Source organism: Pseudonaja textilis, chromosome 1 (assembly GCF_049901715.1).
Source record: "Pseudonaja textilis isolate UNSWEBS1 chromosome 1, rPseTex1.2, whole genome shotgun sequence".
NCBI lineage: Eukaryota > Metazoa > Chordata > Lepidosauria > Squamata > Elapidae > Pseudonaja > Pseudonaja textilis.
In genome coordinates, this window is record NC_141990.1 from 178,168,827 (window position 1) to 178,190,906 (window position 22,080).

General features: G+C 38.7%; 1 protein-coding gene across 3 annotated transcripts in view; it reads left to right on the forward strand.

Annotated features, from left to right (window-relative positions):
* Positions 1–22,080, forward strand: part of COL5A2 (collagen type V alpha 2 chain) — a 174,246-nt gene that overhangs the window by 71,645 nt on the left and 80,521 nt on the right. For all 3 annotated transcript variants that reach the window (XM_026696925.2, XM_087919820.1, XM_087919821.1), the window contains exons 2-4: positions 7,331–7,558; positions 14,947–14,960; positions 19,044–19,076. In XM_026696925.2, coding sequence (XP_026552710.1) covers positions 7,331–7,558; positions 14,947–14,960; positions 19,044–19,076 — 275 coding nt within the window. The remainder of the gene's footprint in view (positions 1–7,330; positions 7,559–14,946; positions 14,961–19,043; positions 19,077–22,080) is intronic.

The following is a 22,080-nucleotide window of genomic DNA, read 5'->3' on the forward strand; positions in this document are numbered from 1 at the left end:
TTCATAGAAGCATAATCTATTGTCTTCCAGATAGTTTGGGGTTTCCTAAAACTGGAAGGTTAGAGAGCTGTAAATCCAATGCATTTCAAGGGTAAAATTTCATTAACAGATTAAAAAAAATCTTGAAAAATGAAGACTTCAAACACTGATAAGAAAATAGTCCTTTACAAGATTTCAATATGATCTTAAAGAAACCATGGTTAAAAAAAACCACAACAAACCCTCACATGGTACTTGTGTATTTGAATTGAAGATTGATTCTAGTAAATAACCTTTAGGAGAATAATACTTCCTTTGCAGTGACTGAATGCTAACTGCAAATCTTTTATCACAAATGGATGTTATTCAATATTGAGCATTGGTCTAACCTTCTGTGTTTATTTAGTTAACTACAGTAGTTACCCTGAGTAATATTTTTCATAACTTGTTATCTTGATTCATTTTTATCGTCAATACTTCACTCTGGAATGTCAAAGGTCTGTTTTTTGTCAACTTGAAAGCTAAACTAGATAACTGGGATGCGGGCAAAGCTGAATAGGAACCAGGAACAGAAGGATTCTGCCCCCCTTTGGACTCCTTGTAGCTTTTCTTGCTGGGCATTCTTTTAAATTTCCCATAGACCCAGTATTGCAATAGATGAATAATTTTGCTATGCAGTCAGCCAGTTATCTGCAAAACTTTCCAGGAACAGCAAAAGCAGTGCAATTATCTCCTTAGGTCAGTACTTTGTGCTGATGGCACCAATATAGGAGCTATGTCAGAATAACTGCTTTGCAGCTTGAAAATGGGGCCTACCTCACCCTTACTTCTCATCCTTGATTGGGGATATCACAGCTCATTCTGGGGCTAAAACAAAAGAACAGATGTGAAAGTGCCCAACAGACAAGGTGAAATCCAGAGTTTGGCTCAATGTCTACAGCAAATCAATTTCAATATTTCTCAAGAAAACATTTTACTTTTAAACCTTTTCCAGAACAGGCCTTTTGAGTAGAGAATTTTATTTTCACAATGTTACTGCATTATGCCTAAAACCAATTAATCTTCCTCCTTCCCTTCCTTCCTCCCTTTCTCTCCTTCCCTCCCTCCCTTCCTTGTATAATCACTATTCTTTTTATTTCTATTTATTTACTCACCCACAAATCTTCCTCCCTCCCTTCCAGACATCTGAAAAAGGAAACAGTTTATTTCATAATGTTATTGTAACATTAGAATGTATTAATCTTTGAGAGAAGTGAACGATTATAAGATAAACAAGATATATAGCAAAACACCGTTCCCACATTGGCAAGCTGCTTTAATCTCCTTTACTGGTGCTTTGGATCTACCTATTATAGGGCTTAGAAGACAAGATGGATGCTTGGGAATGAAGATGATTCATAAATATATGGGCACATTGAATAAAGATTTTACCTATATCTGAAACGGATGTGTTGGCAGTTATACATATTGGGATATGGCTGGATACAAGCAGTCCTTGACTTACAGTTCATTTCATGACTGTTCAAAGTTACAATGGCTCTGAAAAAAGTGACTTATCACCATTTTTCATACTTATGACCGTTGCAACATCCTGTGGTCGTGTGATCAAAATTGGATGCTTGGCAACTGATTTATATTTCTGATGGTTACAGCATCTTGGGGTCATGTGAACAGCTTTTGTGACCTTCTGACAAGCAAAGTCAACGGGGAAGCCAGGTTCACTTAACAAGTGTGTTTACTTATGTAACAACTGCAGTGATTCACTTAACAACTGTGGCAAGAAAAGTCATAGAATAGAATAGAATAGAATAGAATAGAACAACAGAGTTGGCAGTGTTGGAGGTCTTCTAGTCCAACCCCCTGCTTAGGCAGGAAACCCTACACCACTTCAGACAAATGGTTGTCCAATCTCTTCTTAAAAACTGCAGTGATGGAGCACCCACAACTTCTGGAGACAAGTTGTTCTACTGATTGATTGTTCTAACTGTCAGGAAATCTCTCCTTAGGTTGATTCTCTCCTTGATTAGTTTCCACCCATTGCTTCTTGTCCTGCCCTCAGGTGCTTTGGAGAATAGCTTGATTCCCTCTTCTTTGTGGCAGCCCCTGAAATATTGGAACACTGCTATCATGTCATCCCCAGTCCTTCTTTTCATTAAAATAGACATAATCAGTTCCTGCAACCGTTCTTCTTCTCTGCACTGTCTCTAGAGTCTCAACATCGTTTTTACATCGTGATGACCAAAACTGGATGCAGTATTCCAAGTGTGGCCTTACCAAGGGATTATAAAGTGGTATTAATACTTCATGTGATCTTGATTAAAGTGGAGCAGAACTCCCTTAACATTATGTCTAACTTAACATACATTTTGGGCTCCATTGTGGTCTCAAGTGAAGGATTACCTGTATTTTATTTATTTTGTTGGGATAGTTTATCCTCCAGTGGCAGGAACATGAAAGGTCATCCCAATCCTTAGCCTTAAACTAGCTTTCCAAAATCAATTTCACTGAGATAGTTTGATGCAAGAAAAGTAGCATTTTGGGATTTCATCCTTTCAGTGTATAATCCCAGAATGTTCCACATATTTAGCCTTCACCTCTTAGGGCAAGAGAGATGTGAAACTAAGTATAGAATATAAAGAAGATGACCTGGTCAAGAATATGCACAAACCATTAACCAATAAAAGGGTCTGCAACATTTTAGAGTCCGAAGCAAGAAGATAACATTCCTCTCAGACAGGCACTTCCTGAATTCAGTTAACTATAAAGGATGCAGCATAACTAGATTTGCATGAATGTACTGTTAAAGCCAATATCAACAAAAGTAGTTTTAACCTTTCTGTGGAGTTGTTTTCCTGATATGGTCTACTTTGTGGGTCTGGCACTAAATACACTATTAAGGATTAGGGCCATGTTTTTAGAATTAAAACATACACACATATAAAAATCCCAATCTTAGATATAATGAAAGGGAGGGGCAATAGTTATTGGGAACAAAATCCACAAGGAAACAGGATTTACCATAATCTTTATTTTCCTCCCTATGATTATGTCTCCCATCCTCCCAGTGCAGTTATTATCTGTATTGGGTCTATGTGTGTTAATTTTGTCAGTATGTCCCTGTATGTCTAACATCTGCCTTTCCTGTATGTCTAACATCTGCCTTTAGGTGTGTGTATGTTTAGATGTTGCTGGGAACAACTTTGTATTTCTATATACTGTTGAAAATAGTATCCCTGCCTGTTGCTAACTATTAGGAAAAATGCTGTGGTTTCTAATGAAAGTATCTAGTAGCACATCTTGTTTAGCTGTTTAAATTAGGCACTGCTTGTTCCCAAAATTGTGGGCTTATACAAAGCTTCTGTGTTTCTTAGAAGTTTGAAGGATACTAGCATGCTTGATCGATGGCAGAAGACTTTTGGAATAAGATTTTACCTCATAGGGAGTCTTCGTAAGTCAGGGCTCCAACTATTGGCAGTAATATAGCTGTTGTACTAAGTTGGGAGGCCTCTGGAAACTGAGTCATTTCCAGAAACATGACAAGGATTTCTAATAGTCAGCTGTGTGACAACAGTGGCGACACTAAAATGAAAATATTGGAGGCAAAGGGAATGTCTAAAATAACTTTTCAGAGAAGTAAAAAGTCCCTTTTCAGTGAAAGGGACTCCATTCTAATGCCAGTCAAAAATATGTGGTCAAAAACTGGTAGTAGATATTTGCCTGACTGACCCATGCTTTGCTTCTGGCGCTGATTGGTTTAACGTTGTAAGCTGCCCCAGAGTCATATCAATGTGGGATGGGCAGCAAACAAATGTAATAATAAATAAATAAAAAACTGATGGATTTCAGCTTCTAACAAAACAAAATAGATCTTCACAATTCTACATTTTTAAATTGTACACAGATCTACTAGATGCTTTGAGGCCCAAATGCAGGACCAAATTTTACATTTCACAGACATTTTGTTTCTTTAATAATTTTAACAACAGCTAATCCTCCCTAGACTGGACTGAAATGTACTGCAGCAACGTGATATAAATAGATATTCTACAGCCCTGCACTCTCGTTTGATTCCCAATCCTATTCTGTAGGACATTTAGTCCTAAAGAGTAGGTTTGTGAAGGCCTGCTGGGGCAGTGGGAAAGGGACTTTATGCTGAGTCTGTTCTTTTGACTCTTGGATGTATTTGGTACTTCAGTGTCTTCAGGCTGAAAACTTATGCGGTACAATTATTTTAGCTTCATTTTGAAGAAAGAGGCAGTTTGATAATATGGGCTATATACCATTTTTTTTACACTAATTTTCTTCCATCCCTCAATTATCTGGCAATTTCGGTACCTGCTTTGCCAGGCTGTATTAGTATTAGTAAAAAGCTAATGTGTTCTTCTAAGAAACTGAATATGAACTTCCAAATGTCAGTTTCATTCACTGCTTTGCAAACATACAATTCTGTTTTTATCTCTCATTAAAAAGTGCAGGCAAGCTACTCAGTGGTGGGATTCAAATTTTTTTACTACCAGTTCTGTGGGCATGGCTTGGTGGGCATGGCAGGGGAAGGATGCTGTAAAATCTCCAGTCAGAGGTGGTATTTGCCGGTTCTCCGAACTACTCAAAATTTCTGCTACCGGTTCTCCAGAACTGGTCAAAACCTGCTGAATACCATCTCTGAGGCTACTTATTTTCCTCAGCATCTCTGCAATGTAGTTATTACATTTGCAGAGAAAACTTCCTTTGGCTGAAAATCATAGTCCAAGATGATTCCAAGTAAGTCAAACAAGTTAGCTTCTGGCCTGGTTTTTCCTTTTGGTGCAAACATAGTTTCGTTTAGTTTTAGCTGGCTTCTTCTGCCCCCTTGTGGTTGTTTATTAGTACTTTCCCCACCTCTAAATAATGAAAGGATCTCTATCCTAGGAAATCAGCAAAAAAAGGAAGCAGGAATAATTTTCTAGTTGAACTTGTATCAGCCACCGGAAAGAAAAACAATAAGGTCACGCTAATTGGTATTCAGCTTTCTTCATTTATTGAATGCATGTGTTATTTTTGCCTTTGTATATACTCTTTTAATATATTTTTGAATGATGGAGACCAGCTTTGCTATTTTTTTTCTTCTTTTCTACCACTATTTTTCATGTTATTATTTTTTCAGAAATGAACATTTTCTGCTGGTTTCCCTCATATACTTCATTGGATTTATATTTGGAATACAGAAATCGACTAATCATTAGAGATTGGTAGACCTTATATGAGAGAATTGGCTGTTTATTTATTGTTTGGATGCCTTGGGAAGCGTTGAATTTTCTTTCTAGAATAGAGCCAGTTTGGTGTAGTGATTAAGATACCAGGTGTGAAATCAGGAGACCTGAGTTCTAGTTCTGCTTTAGGCATGAAAACCGGCTGAGTGACCTTGAGTCAATCATTTGCAGCTCAACTTAGCCCATAGGGTCATTGTTGTGGGAAAAGAGTATGTTTGTCACTTACAGTTATTTATAAAAATAATAAAGGCTGGATTAAAAAAAAATCTATTTTTTAAAAAAATGATTATTGTTGTCAAAGATATTTTATTTATTTTATCTGAAATATTTTAACAGCTGCCCATCCCACAATCCAGGCAACGCACAACTCCAAAAAATAGAACAACTTTTATCTGCAATAGAAAAAGATTGAAGTGGGCATAAATATTAAAACTGAACATTAAAACCAGAAAACTGGTTAAACTGCCCACAACAATTTCATCTCAGTACACTCAGATATGAGGCTAACCAAGCCATTTTGGGATGTGAATTATTAATGAGCAGGATTAGGACTGGGGAGAGAAATCCTCGCTTAGCTGTGAAAGCTCTCTGAGTGTCTTTGGGCTACATACTTATTGAGTGGGTAAATCAAAAGGATTACAGGTTATGCAACTTTTATTCAGAAAGTAAAGGGAGCTACAGGGTTAGGTAACTTTCAAATCTGATACTGTTTTAAGATGCTATGAGAACTCTGAAAACCTTGATGTTTATTCTTCTAATGCTCCTTTTTACTTTTTCTCCTCTTCATCATCATCTTCTAGTTGTTTTAATTTTTTTTTAAAAAAACCTTATAATTGCATACATGGGCAAATTAAATAAGTGTAAAAAGATGTTAGTTTCAGGCATGGGCAGTGCTTTCAAAGGAGTACAAAGGTAGTCTAGTGCTGGATTGAGAGGTTTTACTAATCGTGCAACATAATTTGTTGAATAAATGACTCATTGCTTAGATTCATACTGCAAGTCCAGCTATGATTTGCAAATTTCACTGGGTTGGTTTATGGCCAATTATCCGGTAAAATCCATTACCACAATTCACAGCTATGGCAGTAAACTTAGTTGACTTCAAAAGAAATTGAGATAAATTCATGGAGGGCAAGACTATCAAAAGCTATTGTTCTTGTAAATCAGTTACTTTAAATTTGGGCCAGCGTCTCTTTTAATACAGTATCAGCTATAAGGGTGAAAGAGGGTTGTTGCTCTCCTTCCTGCTTGTGAGCATCTCAAGGCATTGAGTTTGGCCAATGTGAGAAATAAAATGCTGGACTATGATAGGCTTTGGCCAGAATGAGCAGGGCTATTCTTGTGTTCTAATGTCCTAATAAATTAAGCCAAACTGAATCAATCAACCATATGAGTTAATGGGTTGTTTGAACCCTGTTCCTGAGCTCTAGCACAAGAACTCAGCCTTTGTTCCAATGCTGTTGAATTATGGTGCCATGGGGCATGGATAATGTTCATTGCACTGCTATATTTGCTTGACTGTCATCAATATATTTAAATATACAAAGCTGATTCTTGCTGGAATAGTTGAGCTAAGGTTCCTGTGTTCTCCATTCTCTACTTCTGAAAGTCAAGAATATAAATGACAGCCCTTTTATCTTTTTGATTCAGTTTAGTGGGATCTTCTCAAATCTGGATTGTCAAAAGATTTCACTATGCTAGAATTTTTTTTTTGCACAAATGTTAATGTAATTCTGTATATATAACCAGAGTCTGAGGCATGTTGTTTTGGGAAGGCTTCCTTAGCACATCTCATTTTTACTTTTTTTTTTTTTTTTTTAGTATATGAAAAAGATAAACGGGTAGCTCTCAAGGCTCCCAGGCTGATTGGTCTTGCTATGTATGCCGGCAATAGCGTCATAATCACATTGGTATGCAACTCTCCTGGTTTTAGACTGCAATTCTGCCCAGTGAAATGCTTTGGATAGCTATGCTCATGACACCTTCAATAAGTCTTCTGAGTCAGGAATATTTTCCTGTTCTTGTGTTGGAAGCATTTTTTTCTTCTTCACAGCTGAAATCAGATGCTACTAATGTTGTTCTCTGTCCTTTCTCTCTTCCAGACTTAGAAGAAGAAGAAATTGCCTGCACTCAGAATAACCAGGTGTATCTGAATAGGGACATCTGGAAACCTTCGGATTGCGAGATTTGTGTGTGTGACAATGGAGCCATTCTGTGTGATGCTATTCAGTGTCTCGAAGTACTAGAATGTGAAAACCCACGGGTCCCCCCTGGAGAGTGTTGTGCTACATGCCCAAACACAGGGCGGACTGGATTTGAAGGTTCTATCGGTAAAGTTTTTTTAAAACAACAAAATAACTTTCAATATATCAGTGTGTTTTTTTAAATCCATACTTTCAGTGACCGTTTGATAGTAAAGCATGACACGAGAAGATCAGGTGTGCACTACAATATACTGTGATTAGTGATAATGAAAGGAAAAAAACCAAGAAGCTAAAAAACCAAAAGGTTATATAGCAGAATGTACAAAACATTAATTGTGAAAGGTTCTTTGTAAATAAATTAATTTAGAAAGTGATCTTACTCATTCTATTTTTTATTTATTTAAAGCATTCTCCCCCCGCCCCACTTTTTGTTTAAAATGGATGGTTTTACCTTTCTAGTGAGTGTTACATGTATACAGTTGTTAATTCATTTTGGTTTGATTATTTTTAACACGTGCAAGTCTAATTTATATACCTTTTCTCCTAAAACATAGACCCCCCCCATTTGCTCCCCCTGATAAGCATTTCATCTATACCTCCTCCAAACACACAAACAATTCTTTTAAAGCCAAAAACTTGATTGTGAGAAGAGCACAGCTTAGAAAGGGATACCAAAATCAGATTAGTTTGGTTCGAAGTATAGACTGAATGAAACTTTCCAATATTCAATAATTTTAGTACATTTTTCAACTGAAAACTGTTCCAGAACTTGCAAGATATTTAAAAAACTCAGCAATGACTGTGTTTTCACTGATACCAAAATTTGAGAGGAATGGATATGCATATAGAAGTAGACTGAATTCTCCAAGCATATCTATGGGACAATATAGGCAGGATAGAAAACAATGGATGGAAATTAATCAAGGAGAGAAGCAACCTAGAACTAAGGAGATATTTCCTGACAGTGAGAATAATTAATCAGTGAAACGGATTGCCTTCAGAAGTTGTGAGTGCTCCCCACAACTTGTGGGGAAATCTTTAAGAAGAGACTGGAGAGCCATTTGTCTGAAATGGTATAGTGTTTCCTGTCTGAGCAAGGGGTTGGACTGGAAGACCTCAAAGATTCCTTCCAGCTCTGCTATTCTCTTAATACGTATTATGTATGAAAGTGGTGGTGGCGATAGTAGAGAAAGCAATACTTCAGTGACAATCCCTCGTACTATGCCTGTTTCATCCCCATTCCCAAGTCCTTGAAGAGATGTTGACAATTTTGGGAACACAGAATGGATCAATAAATTCAATAGAATACTTTTTAAAATAGATGTATAGAAGGACTCATTTCTTTTTTCTTTAAAATAACTTTTTTTAAAGATTGCACAAACCAAACAAAATATCAGAATAAAAAAGAACCATGCAATACAAAAAAACAATAAGGAAAAAATAAAACAAATTGAAACCAAAATATAGGCAAAAAGACCCTGCTAACATTTAAAGACCCTAACAGACCTTAACAAATTTTAAGGCTAAACATTTAATATGTAAAACATACAAATGTCACTAGTTTACAAAAATACTTTTACACATTACTAAAATTATAAAATTATATAACAAAATCTATACCAAAGAGGAATGTGTTACTTCATTTGTTGATTAGTTAAAAATGCTGCCTTTTCTCAGATGGACAAGTTACACATTTCTCAAAGCAAATTTTTATTGTCTTGAATAATATCACTTTTCCACTGTCTCAATATATTTTTTCCATCCACCATGCCCAGATTAACCAGAATTCTTCATAGATTCCAAAGTTTTGGAATATGATTCTACATCACATTAACATCTTTAACACTTAGAGATTTCCCCGTGAATATACTTACAAATGTGGAAATATTATTCCAGATGATTACCAGTAGTTCAGAAGAACAAATTAGATAGGCCAATGAACTTTTACATTTCCAGGAAAAATGTAGTAGGGAAAATCTAATACTCATCCGTTTGAATACAGTAATTTTTTGAGGGTGCGGGGGTGGGGTGGGGAAGTCCAGTCAACTTAAAATACGGTTTTGATGAATCAATTTTTGTATTAAATTTGATATTGCGTGGGTGTTAAAAGCTTGCTTTTATCAGATATTCTAATTCTTCAGTCTGAGTTTGATATATCCGTGTAATACCAACTTTAAAAATATTGTGCTTTAAAAATATAAGCTATATTGTGAGTCAGACTTAAATCTATGAATTCATATTCTTCTACCATGCACATAGTTATCAAGAACAATGAATGGGTCTGCTGAGACATTCCTAAGCAAAATATCCCACGAAATAATGCATGACTAATCCATGCTGATCTTATTTGAAATTAGTTGGAAGCAGAACTTTGTAGATAGATACAGTGCTAAAGAACTGGGAAGGTCTGCAACATGCATTATCTTTCAAGTTGTAAATGTAAAATTGCTAGGATGTCTAAATAAACCTTTTCCTGATATAATTCTGAAATAGTAGAGCTTCTACTTAATATTCTGCCTCTTTGGACTCATGTCTCCAGTTAATCTTAACATTGTAAGTAGCTTTAGACGTGAAAGCTGCCATCTGAGATTTAAAAACAGTTCAAAATGACAATTTGGTTTTAGAACACAGGTGTCCAACCTTTGGACTTGCCTGAGCTACAATGAGTGAAGTGGAATTGTCTTGGGTCGCATATAAAGTATATAATATAATTAATGTATCTAAATAAAAGAGAAGCATGGTACCTGCTGGTAAAGCATCTCAGCTCCCACTCAGATGATTTAGAACTCAATCCTAGGTAGCGGCAGATGTTTCTCTCTTAGAGTATAAAAAAAAAATCTGCTATGAACTCCACATGGTGTCAGGAAAGGCATCTGGCCAGTAAATGCCTCAACTCTATCCAGTCACCCTGACTCTATCCTGAATTAAGGGATTATAGTATTGTAGAAAGGGAGTTATTAATTTTTATAAATAACAAAACTTTCTTCAATGTTTTATAAATCTTGTGGGGCTTCATTACTAGCTGTCCAAGGCCACAAGCAGGTTAGACACACCTGTTCTAGACTATGACCTTAATGTCGTGTAAGTTATATTTTGGTGCCAGTTGTTATTGCATCAAATTGCTACTTGGGCATATAATATCTTCTTTGGATAATTGGAGCTGTTTTCAGTTAGTGTCAAGCTAGTTCTCCCCCAACCCCCCTTGGAATAGTAATAGTCCATTTTGTTGTCCCTTTTTAAAGCCATTCAGATACAATTGCCAAATTATGACATTACTGTGTTTCCTTTGATTTTCTTTTATAACAAAAGCAGCATTATTTTGCCACAAAAATAGACATTCCCCTCAAATAATAAAATAGAACCTGATGATTAAGAAACCAGACAAAAACAGTTGAGAGATTATTCAATCACAAATCCCACATTTATCATTAACTCAAAACAAAAATGTAGTCTAGAAGTGCAGGGACGAAACTTTTAATTGAAATTAGGAATACATTTATTGCGTGGAACTTAATTCCTGTTAAACTCTGCTCTATAGAAGGATTTGGATCATAGAGAAGCACTGCCTGACAATAACCAGCTTATTATACAAACATGTTGCTTTGGCAGCTCGAATGGGAACCTGCCAGGAGACAAGCCAGAGTTTCTGGCTCAGATATTAGAGTAAATAAACAAGAGATGGAGCAGCAACGACTTGTTAGCTAAGCTTGCTGGATGAAAAAGTGAAGCAGGATTGATCAAGCAAAGCACATCATCACGTAATAATCAAGGATTCATTACAGTTTGGGCTTACTGTGACATTGTAGTGCAGCCTATAAGAGTTGAGTTTCAGGCAGTATCCAGCTACCCATGGAGAATCATGAAAGATTCTAAAAGATTCTGGTCAAGAAGCCACCCTAAATGATCTACTGGTAATCAATAGTTTAAGAGACAAAAAGGAAAGAACTGAGCAACCCACTTGTACCTGCTATCTGCAGTTCTGTCAGTAGGATAATAGCGAGGTAATAACTGAAAGCCAGGCCGGTGCAATGGTGAAGGTGCTGGCCTAGAATCCAGGAGACTGAGAGTTCTAGTTCTGTCTTAAGCATAAGAACTCACCTGAATGACTTTGGGCCTAGTCACTCTATCTCAGCCCAATCTATCTCACAGAGTTGTGAGGGAATAAGGAGGAAGATTGGGTATATTTGCTACCCTGAGTTACTTATAAAGACATAAAGGTGACATTAAAAAAATCTGATAGACAGACAGACAGATCAAGCTGAACTGGAGAGCTACAATGATCCAATTCCCTTCTTTGAGAATATGCTGTTTACAGAGATTCTGGGACAAGCCTTCTCTGAAATGGCCTTTTAGGGAATGACTTTTACTTCATTATGCAGTCTCCCTCCTCTATACTGGCACACAGAGGACCATAAAGACTCAGCTCTTCAGGACACATTTAGGCATGTTTAGCCTACCGTCACAGTTGGCAATGTCACTGTGCATAGATGGATGACAGTAGTTTATGTTTTTAACCCTATGTTCTGGCATTTTGTCAGTTGTTCAGAACCAATGGGAATTTAATGGCATAGAAGCTTTAGTATTTTTTTTAAAAAAATTAACCTATTTAAATGTTTCCATGATTAAGAAGGAAATGTAGTATTATTACACACTAAGTATTTTCTTCCAAAATTCATACCATATAGTTCCCTGAAAAACGAAAACAAAATCTCTTTAAATGACAGCAGGAGTGATTCATTATTTGTCTGCCTAGAGGAACAGAAACTGGAATGACCCCTAATTGGAAAAAAAGGAACCTATATTTGGAGGAACTTCACGACATTCTTTCAAACTGGAAGCCAGCAAGAGCACGCATGCAAACCCACAGTCCTTTCCTATCCATCTTTGCTTTGAAGTAAATTCCATCAAGGCCAGAAGGGCTTATGTCTAGATACAGTGGAACATTTGTATACATTTGTATACACCCCAGTGCATTATGCTTTCTGAAAATGATTTGTCAGTGATGATACTGATTATGAATTAAGAGTGCTGTGCTGGTTGCTCTATGCCAGTTAAGCAGTAAAACCAGATATGGTTGCTTTAATAAACAGATGGTACATGTCTGGAAAGTCTTTAGGTGTTTTTAAGGTCAAAGGCTGAATATTTATTCAGTAATACAAATAGGGAGAAATATGTTTGGAAGCTGCAGGCTGCATAAGAGCTCTTAAATATATTAATTCATGTCAGCTGTCCCTAACCTGATGTCCTACAGATGTGGTGAAACTATAGCTCTTACAACCCTGCCAATTGGAATCTCAAAAATGTCTAAGAGAGGATACATGTGTCCTCCCAACATATGTCTGTCTGTTTGCTTGCCTGTCTGCCTGTGTATGTAGGTTTAATTTTAGCATTCTCCTTAAAACAAAAGATAAGTGCTCAAAGAAAAACAGGAGATTTTATTTAATGATTCATGTTACCTAGAAGATTTTCTACTATGTGAAATAAAAAACATAAATACAAAATATTGGGGTTAAATGTAATCTTAAAAGCCCAGTGCATTGTAAATAGATACAGTATGCACAGTTTAAGTTTTTTCGGACCTTACATTTTTTTTATTCCACTTCAGCACAGGTATATTAATTCATTTTTAATGAGCCTGCATTAAAATGTATGTGCTTTTGATGCATGTGTTACAGTATTGATTTTTCTGTCTGTGTTTTTCCTTAATACATTGCTGTTTGGTATGATTTTTCCCAAGTGTGCAGATTTCAACACTTTTCCCTGATATGCATTTCTGAATGCATTTTTTAAAACTTACATTTTCAACTTTTTTAAAAAAAAATCACATAAATACCTGTATTTAAGTAAGTTTTAGTGTGTAAAGTATGGATTTAGTTAATTTGCATTAAAATCTGAATCAAGTGAACTTCTGTGCCATCTGAAATAAAACCCAATTAGTTAAATTTATTCCCAGTTATGTTGCTCCGTAGGGCAACAAATGCTTTTCTGGATATTGATGGAGTGAAGCTCAACTTTTTACAGGGTTTTTTCCTGCCTGTCTTTGTTTCACTCAGTGTTTTGACTTTGATGCCAAATCTCTTCCCAAAACTACTGCCACCTAAGAATAGCAACAGCATTTAGACTTATTTATCATTTCACAGTGCTTTACAGCCCTCTCTAAGCAATTTACAGAGTCAGCCTATTGCCCCCAAACAATCTGCATCCTCATTTTATTGACTTTGGAAGGATGGAAGGCTGAGTCAACCTTGAGCCTGGTGAAATTTGAACTGCCAAATTGCTGGCAGCCGGCAGTTAGCAGAAGTAGCCTGCAGTACTGCATTCTAACCACTGTGCCACCATGGCTATTGAATGCCTGTTTTTTCCATTCATGTCAGTGCCTTGCAGTCAACCAGTCATACATAGCCAGAGGGGGTTAGCATCTCTTTTCTAGAGGATTAACTAATACTGGTAAAAAGCTGATCTTAGGAACATAAAATGAGCAAAATGTTTTATATTCCATATTTGTGTATTTGCACTCCAAAAGCAATTAACATTGAAACAATCTGCATATACCCAGTGACGGCATAATAGATCTGGAGGCCTAGAAGCTAACAGGTGACTCTAATATGAGTGGCCCATTGGCTATCTGGCTACTGGTATTCTGGTATTCTGTAACTTTAGCCACTATCCTATTACAAGGTTTTAGGATAAGGATGGGAGTCAGGAGAGCAAGGATTTTTCTTTCCTCCTCGGAAGTCTTAGTTGAGAGTCTTCAGAGAAGCAAGAAGGACTGGATCGGCATATGATTTGGAGTTTGCCCAAAGTCCCTCTGCCCAGAGAATTAGTAAAGTGAAGTTTGCAGTGAAAGGATGTATTGCCACACCAGGATGTATTGTTTCTTTTCAGTGGTTAGTTCTCTAGTTACATCTTTTCTCTCATTCACTGTCCCTCTCTCTATTTGTTCAGAGTAATGTTTTCTGTTCTTATGCTTCTGAAATAGATCTATTGTTGCCTTTAAAAAAATTAAAATCCTCTGTTCTTTGTTTGTTTTACACACACACACACACATACACACATACACACACACCGAATTTAATAACACAAACACATTGTGTTTTGTTCTTTCACCATGGACTTCCAAAATGGCTTAAACTTGGTAAGATAGGTTAAAAGGGGGGAAATTGAGATAATTATTTAAAATATTATTCCTGGATGAGGTGGATTTGCTGCAGTGCCCTCAAAAGACTGTTGGTGTGTCTACCCTTTCCAGAACAGGTCATGGCAACATAACTACTGGTTTAAATAGTCATTTATGGTGAGCAATCTCACTAGCCAGTCCAAAACACAATAGATGGGATCCCATCTATTGGGCGAGGATGGGAGAGGATAGGTAGGATGGTCTTGACAATATATAGTCACTACTTTCAAAAGTTAAATATGCTTAGCTCATGAGATATGGCTCTACAGACATGATCACCAATGCTTGGAAATTAATTGTGTTAATTAATTATTTCATTTTGCTTCCCTTTTTCTAGGTAGAGGACTAAAGGTAAGCTTAATTATTGTTATTTAGATCTCTCTCTCTCTCTCTCTCTCTCTCTCTCTCTCTCTCTCTATATATATATATATATATATATATATATATATATATATATATATATATATATATATATACACTGCTCAAAAAAATAAAGGGAACACTTAAACAACACAATGTAACTCCAAGTCAATCACACTTCTGTGAAATCAAACTGTCCACTTAGGTAGCAACACTGATTGACAATCAATTTCACATGCTGTTGTGCAAATGGAATAGACAACAGGTGGAAAGCAGAGGCAGTTAGCAAGACATCCCCAACAAAGGAGTGGTTCTGCAGGTGGTGACTACAGACCACTTCTCAGTTCCCATGCTTTCTGGCTGATGGTTTGGTCACTTTTGAATGCTGGCGGTGCTTTCACTCTAGTAGTAGCATGAGACGGAGTCTACAACCCACACAAGTGGCTCAGGTAGTGCAGCTCATCCAGGATGGTACATCAATGCGAGCTGTGGCAAGAAGGTTTGCTGTATCTGTCAGTGTAGTGTCCAGAGCATGGAGGTGCTACCAGGAGACAGGCCGCTACCAGGAGACAGGTCTACCAGGAGATGTGGATGAGGCCGTAGGAGGGCAACAACCCAGCATCAGGACTGCTACCTCCGCCTTCGTGCAAGGAGGGACAGGAGGAGCCCTGCAAAATGACCTCCAGCGGGCCACAAATGTGCATGTGGCTGCTCAAATGGTCAGAAACAGACTCCATGAGGGTGGTATGAGGGTATTTGCCAGAGAACACCAAGATTGGCAAATTCGCCACTGGTGCCCTGTGCTCTTCACAGATGAAAGCAGGTTAACCCTGAGCATATGTGACAGACATGACAGGGTATGGAGATGCTGTGGAGAACATTTTGCTGCTTGCAACATCCTCCAGCATGACCGGTTTGGCAGTGGCTCAGTAATAGTGTGAGGTGGCATTTCTTTAGGGGGCTGCACAGCCTTCCATGTGCTTGCCAGAGGTAGCCTGACTGCCATTAGGTACCAAGATGAGATCCTCGGACCCCTTGTGAGACCATATGCTGGTGAAATTGGCCCTGGATTCCTCCTAATGCACGACAACACTAGACCTCATGTGACTGGAGTGTGTCAGCAGTTCCTGCAAGATGAAGGCATTAATGCTATGGACTGGCCCGCCCATTCCCCAGACCTGAATCCAATTGAGCACATCTGGGACATCATGTCTCGCTCCATCCACCAATGCCACATTTCACCACAGACTGTCCAGGAGTTGGGGGATGCTTTAGTCCAGGTGTGGGAGGAGATCCCTTAGGAGACCATCTGCTACCTCATCAGGAGCATGCCCAGGCATTGTTGGGAGGTCATACAGGCACGTGGAGGCCACACACTCCCTTTATATTTTTGAGCAGTGTGTATGTGTGTGTGTGTGTGTGTGTGTGTGTGTGTGTGTGTGTATTCGTAGATTTTCACTGATACAGGTATGCAGGTCTTGGCATGTTTGGGTCTTTTCCCGTGTAAGATTGAGAGCTGAAATGTCACCAAGATACTCTCAATCTTACACGGGAAAAGACCCAAACATGCCAAGACCTGCACACACACACACACACACACACACACTAAAAGGGGAAGTAGTTGGAGGTGATATTTCAAGAAATTCAAGGTTCCAGAAAGAGTCATCCTCTCGTAAATGTATTAACATTAGAAAGACAAAGTTGTTAACCATTCTTTCTAAAGTTTCCAGACTCTCTGACTTGAAATAAATAACAAGATATGCTTAGATATGGGAAGAATGTAAGGAAAAATGAATGAAATGACAGATGTGGATTTCTGTGGAGCGTCATTGCAGCTTGAGGCATATGGGATAAAGAATGCATATATGATTCTTTAGCGCATCACTCAGCTGAACTGAGTGGGAAGAAACTTGACGTATCTTTCTGCTACCTGGAGAATGAAATACCAATTCAATTTATTTATTTATTGAAGAAATACCAGTAAGTGAGTAAGTAAGTAAGTACCATGTTTCTCACAAAATAAGTCTGGGCCTTATTTTTTTTTGATTCCCCCCGGAAAAACGGCTAGGCTGTCTTTTGGGGGGTGACTTAATTCCCTCCCCCACCTAGAGCGGTCCATGTGCACGTAGCTCGCCACGAGGCCGTTTCTGTCGGCCGACGAAAGCTCCCCAAAGGCAGATTCCCCAGCCGCTTCGGGGCGAGGCATGGCTGCCCGTGTCCCCTCGCCATTAGGCAGTGTTTTTTGGGCAATGGAAGCTCCCCAAGGGCAGTCACCAGCCACTTCGATCGGCCAATAGAAGTAGCCTCGGGGCGAGCACACATGCACACTCCCCTCACCCCGAGGCAGCTTCTATCAGCTGATGAAAGCTCCCTGAAGGCGGAGTCCCCAGCCGCTTCGGGGTGAGGCGTGGCTGCCCGTGTCCCCTCGTCATTAGGCAGTGTCTTTTGGGCGATGGAAGCTCCCCAAGGGCAGTCACTAGCCACTTTGATCGGCCAGTAGAAGTGGCCTCGTGGCGAGCACACACACACTCCCTGCCGCGAGGCCGCTTCTACTGGCCGATCAAAGTGGCTGGTGACCGCCTTTGGGGAGCTTCCATTGCCCGAAAGACACTGCTTAATGGCGAGGGGACACGGGCAGCCACGCCTCGCCCCAAAGTGGCTGAGGACTCTGCCTTTGGGGAGCTTTCACCGGCCAATAGAAGCGGCCTCACGGCGAGGGGAGTGTGCGTGTGTGATCACCCCGAGGCTGCTTCTACTGGCCGATCGAAGCGGCTGGTGACTGCCATCAAGGAGCTTCTATAGGCTGATGTTCTAGCGGTAGTAGATCGGGGTATTCTAGCCTAGGCTACCTGCAGGGCACTCCTAAAGGCAAGTTTTCTCCCCATCACCCCACTCTTCCCCCCCATTTCTCTTCACCTCGTGTAGTTCTAACAAACGATGTGAGAAATGATGGGGAAATGCATGGTTTAAATAGGCCTAAATTTTGGGGGTGGGGCTTAATTTCACCTCATGCCGAGAAATCATGCTGGGCCTTCCTATTGGTAGAGGCCATATTGTTGGAGAAACACGGTAAGTAAGTAGAAAAAAAGAAAAATAGTGATTATACAAGGAAGGAAGGAAGGAAGGAAAATGATTTTTAAATTGCCTAAGAAAAAGTCTGGTGGTTGAACGGTATAAAAGCAAGTACCAGGTGACTAAACATGGCAATATGACTAAAGTGGCAGATTTCCAATGGCTTTTCAGCTAAGATGAAATAATATCTGAGAAGGCCTTTTCTACCCAGTCATCAATCAGTGTCTGGAAAAAGGCTATTGATGAAAACTTATTCAGGTACTTAGGTCCTTAGTCACAGCAATACTAACTATATCAGTAGATATTCTTGTGAACAACAGAGGTGGAAAAGACATTTTCTTAGGGCAGGGGAAGAGAAACTTGGCTCTTCTATCACTTATGGACTTCAACTCCCAGAATTCCTGAGTGAGCCATAAAAGGTTCCCCATCCCTGGCCTACTGGTTTTTCAGTTGTGGGAGAACTCAATTTTTGACTTAATGGGACTGTTTAATATGCCCTACATTTCTATATTAAACAGTCCCATTCAAGTCAAAAATTGATTTTCCCCACAACTGAAAAACCAGTAGGCCAAGGATGGGGAACCTTTTATGGCTCACTCAGGAATTCTGGGAGTTGAAGTCCATAAGTGATAGAAGAGTCAAGTTTGCCTACTCCTGTCTTAGGGTGTGTGTGCACTTTCCTCTCTAAGCGGATTGTTGGATTCTGTTTTAAGGCAGGGGGAGACAGAAAGCAGAACACCGGAATACATCCATCTCATTTCTCAAGCCAGCTCTGTCTGCCCTGAAATCTTGGATCTTAAATTTGGAAATTACATCTCACAGCTAAGAGGGCCTAGCATGTGCCTTTAATGCTGAAAAATTTTCTAGCAATCAGGGAATACTTTCCACAATCATGTAAATTTATGCTTCATTGTGAAATGTGAAAAAGTGGGAAAACTATTTCTCAATGTTTTTTTTAATACTATTTTCCTCAGATAGATGTTGTCTTTTTTTACCTTATAGGGTCAAAAAGGAGAACCTGGAGTAGTACCAGTGGTAAGTTAGTGTGTGTGTGGGTGTATGTGTGTGTATTTGGGTGCGTATTATATTACTCTTTATGACAAGTATGTAGAATGTAATCTTAAAAAAACTATATTTTGGAAGCACTTACGGTATTTTTTTACTGTATAGTTCTGGGCTCTTTAGGAAAAAAATATCTGTACTCCCTATAGATATTAGAATATAGTAGAATAGAATTTTGTTTGCCAACTTGTGAGGAACAGATTCCAGGGATGGAATGCCATGCAAACTGTAGTCCATAACAGAATTTCTCTTGTATCCCCCCTCTGCAAGTAGTCCTCGACTTATGACCACAATCGAGCCCAAATTTTCTGTTGCTAAATGAGACAGTTGTTAAGTGAGTTTTGCTCCCACTTAAAACATTTCTTGCCAGGGTTGTTAAGTGAATGATTGCAGTTGTTAAGTTAGTAACACGGTTGTTAAATGAATCTGGCTTCCCCATTGACTTTGCTTCTCAGAAGGTCACAAAATTACATGATCCTGGGACACTGCAACCATCAGAAATATGAGTCAATTGCTAAATGTCTGAATTTGGATGACGTGACCATGGGGATGCTGCAACTGTTGTAAGTGCGAAAAATGATTGTAAGTCACTTTTTCAGTGCCTTTATAAATTTGAACGGTCACTAAATGAAGTGTTGTAAGTTGAGGACTACCTGTATCCACCTTATATCAAACGCTGGGAGGTTCCCAATCAACAATTAAAACATTAGTAATAAAACAACTTAATAAATATATCTATTTAAACATTAAAAACCTGGCACCGGTATGACTCTTTCTCTTCTATGGGAATTTTTCTCTTAAGGGGATAGAACCATCAAAGCAAGATTTTAATAACTGGACCTAATTACTCACTAGTGTTTGGCACAATAGTGTGTGGCAATTGTGGGAGCTGTCTTTTCTATCCAAACCAAGAAATATCTCCAAATAAAACAGACAGAGAGCAATTGCTTGATTTCTTACTCTTCCCCTTTTTTCTTCTATTAGCCATAACTGTGATGCTGTGATAAGAACTCTATGTACTTGTTCACATCTGATAGCATCACAGATATGTATTTTGGTGTTGTGAGACTATAGTTGTTCTCTCCCCCTCCATAATCTAATTGTATGCTACAGAGGAAATAGGAAAGGCAAATATATCAGACTTCCTGCTGTTTGCTGTCTCCTATTGGATACAAGTTTTGTATGGTTTATCCATTCCCAAATAAGATTGAGCCCAGGGATGGAATGCAAATATTTTTACTACTGATTCTGTGGGTGTGGCTAGGTGGGTGTGGCCATGTGGCTGGGTGGGCATGGCTTTTTTTTTGCACCCCCAGCGCTCCATTTTTTTTGCCTCCTGGGCCTTAGGGAAGCCTCTTGGGGGGTGTTTTTGCTTCCAGGAAGCCTTCCTAAGGTCCAGGAAGAGAAAAAAATGGAGCGCAGGGGTGGGACGCAGCACCCCCATATGCCCCTTTTTGCTTCCTGGACTTCAGGGAAGCCTCCTGGGTGAAACAGTAAGACAACGAGGGGATCCCAGCATAGCTGATCATTGGAACAGCTGATTGTCAGGAGGAAAAAAAGAAAAATACCTTAAGAAAAATACCTGGGCGGGGGACAATGCAGTCAGCAATGTAGGGCATGTGTGCGATGTTGTGCATGCACGATAAGGACTGACTGGGCGGGGAGGGGTGGGGCCAGACGGGCATGATTTGCTGGTTCTGCAAACTGCTCAGAATTGTAACAACCGGTTCTATAGAACCAGTCCGAACCGGTAGAATCCTACCCCTGGTTAAGCCTCCAATACAATCATTTTTATTGCATTTGTGCATAATGCAGGCTCTTGAGACAGGGTCCAATTGAGAGCCACTAGTTTGTTTGGGTTTCGATGTTTTAATTCGATGGAAATGCAATGGGGCCTCTCCACAGTTTGTTTCTGGTAAGCATTTTACTGCAAAAAGACAGAACAAAACAAAGATTGCAGTATATCCTACAGTGGATTATGATGATGTACTCCCACTTATTTAACTATTGGATTGATCTCTCTTGCACGCTTCTTTCCCAAATAGAGCAGTAGTTTCAAATATACCTCCAGTTTTTGCACCCTGTTTAAAAATTTTTTAAAAAGTAATATAGTCGTACCCAGAATTTTAACTTTACAAGTGCTGGTGTTCCTTCCCCAACCTCCTGTTTAGATATTTGGTACAATTGCTAAATTATTTGTGTCATTTATAAAACAAGGAGGTAAATGCTATTTTTAAATTATTGATTCAAAATATTCATACAATATTTATTTATTTTATTTTTATCCCACCTTCATTTTTTAAAATAAATAATTCAAAGACAGTGAACATATCTATTGGTCTTTTCTCCTCTTGTTTTCCCCACAACAATAACCCCATGAGTTGGGTTGGGCTGAGAGAAAGTCGTCTAGCTGTTTTCATGCTTAAGCCAAGACTAGGACTCACAGAAAACCAATTTCTAGGCCAGTACGTTAACCACCATCTTTCTCTTCTCTTCCCTTTTCTCCCCTCCCTCCCTCCCCCTCTCCTCTCCTACCCTCCCTATTCTTTTCCTTCAAATCAATTACATATTTATGTAATTATTTCTGCATTATTTACAATACCGATACCGAATAGTTTGGAGGGTTTGCCCTCATTCTTACCATTCGTGCCCCCTTTAGGGGATAGAAGGATTGGTATGAGATGTTGTAAATTTTATATTCTGTAGTATCAGATAGATGGGAAAGGGGGAAAAATAAAGAAGATAGAGATTTGAAATAAAGAATTCCACATTGATATTTAAAAAAAAAATTCTCTCATTTGTAGACTAGAGCCTTCATATTGTACAGACGAACAAAACAGAATTGGTTGTCTCTTGCTGAAAATATAAGAAGCAGTTACAGTTCTTATTTGTTTCATAACTATATCGCAGATGACACATGTTCAGATTCTTTTCAGCACATTCTGTGCTTATATTTTAGTCCTTAAAATGCTTTTAT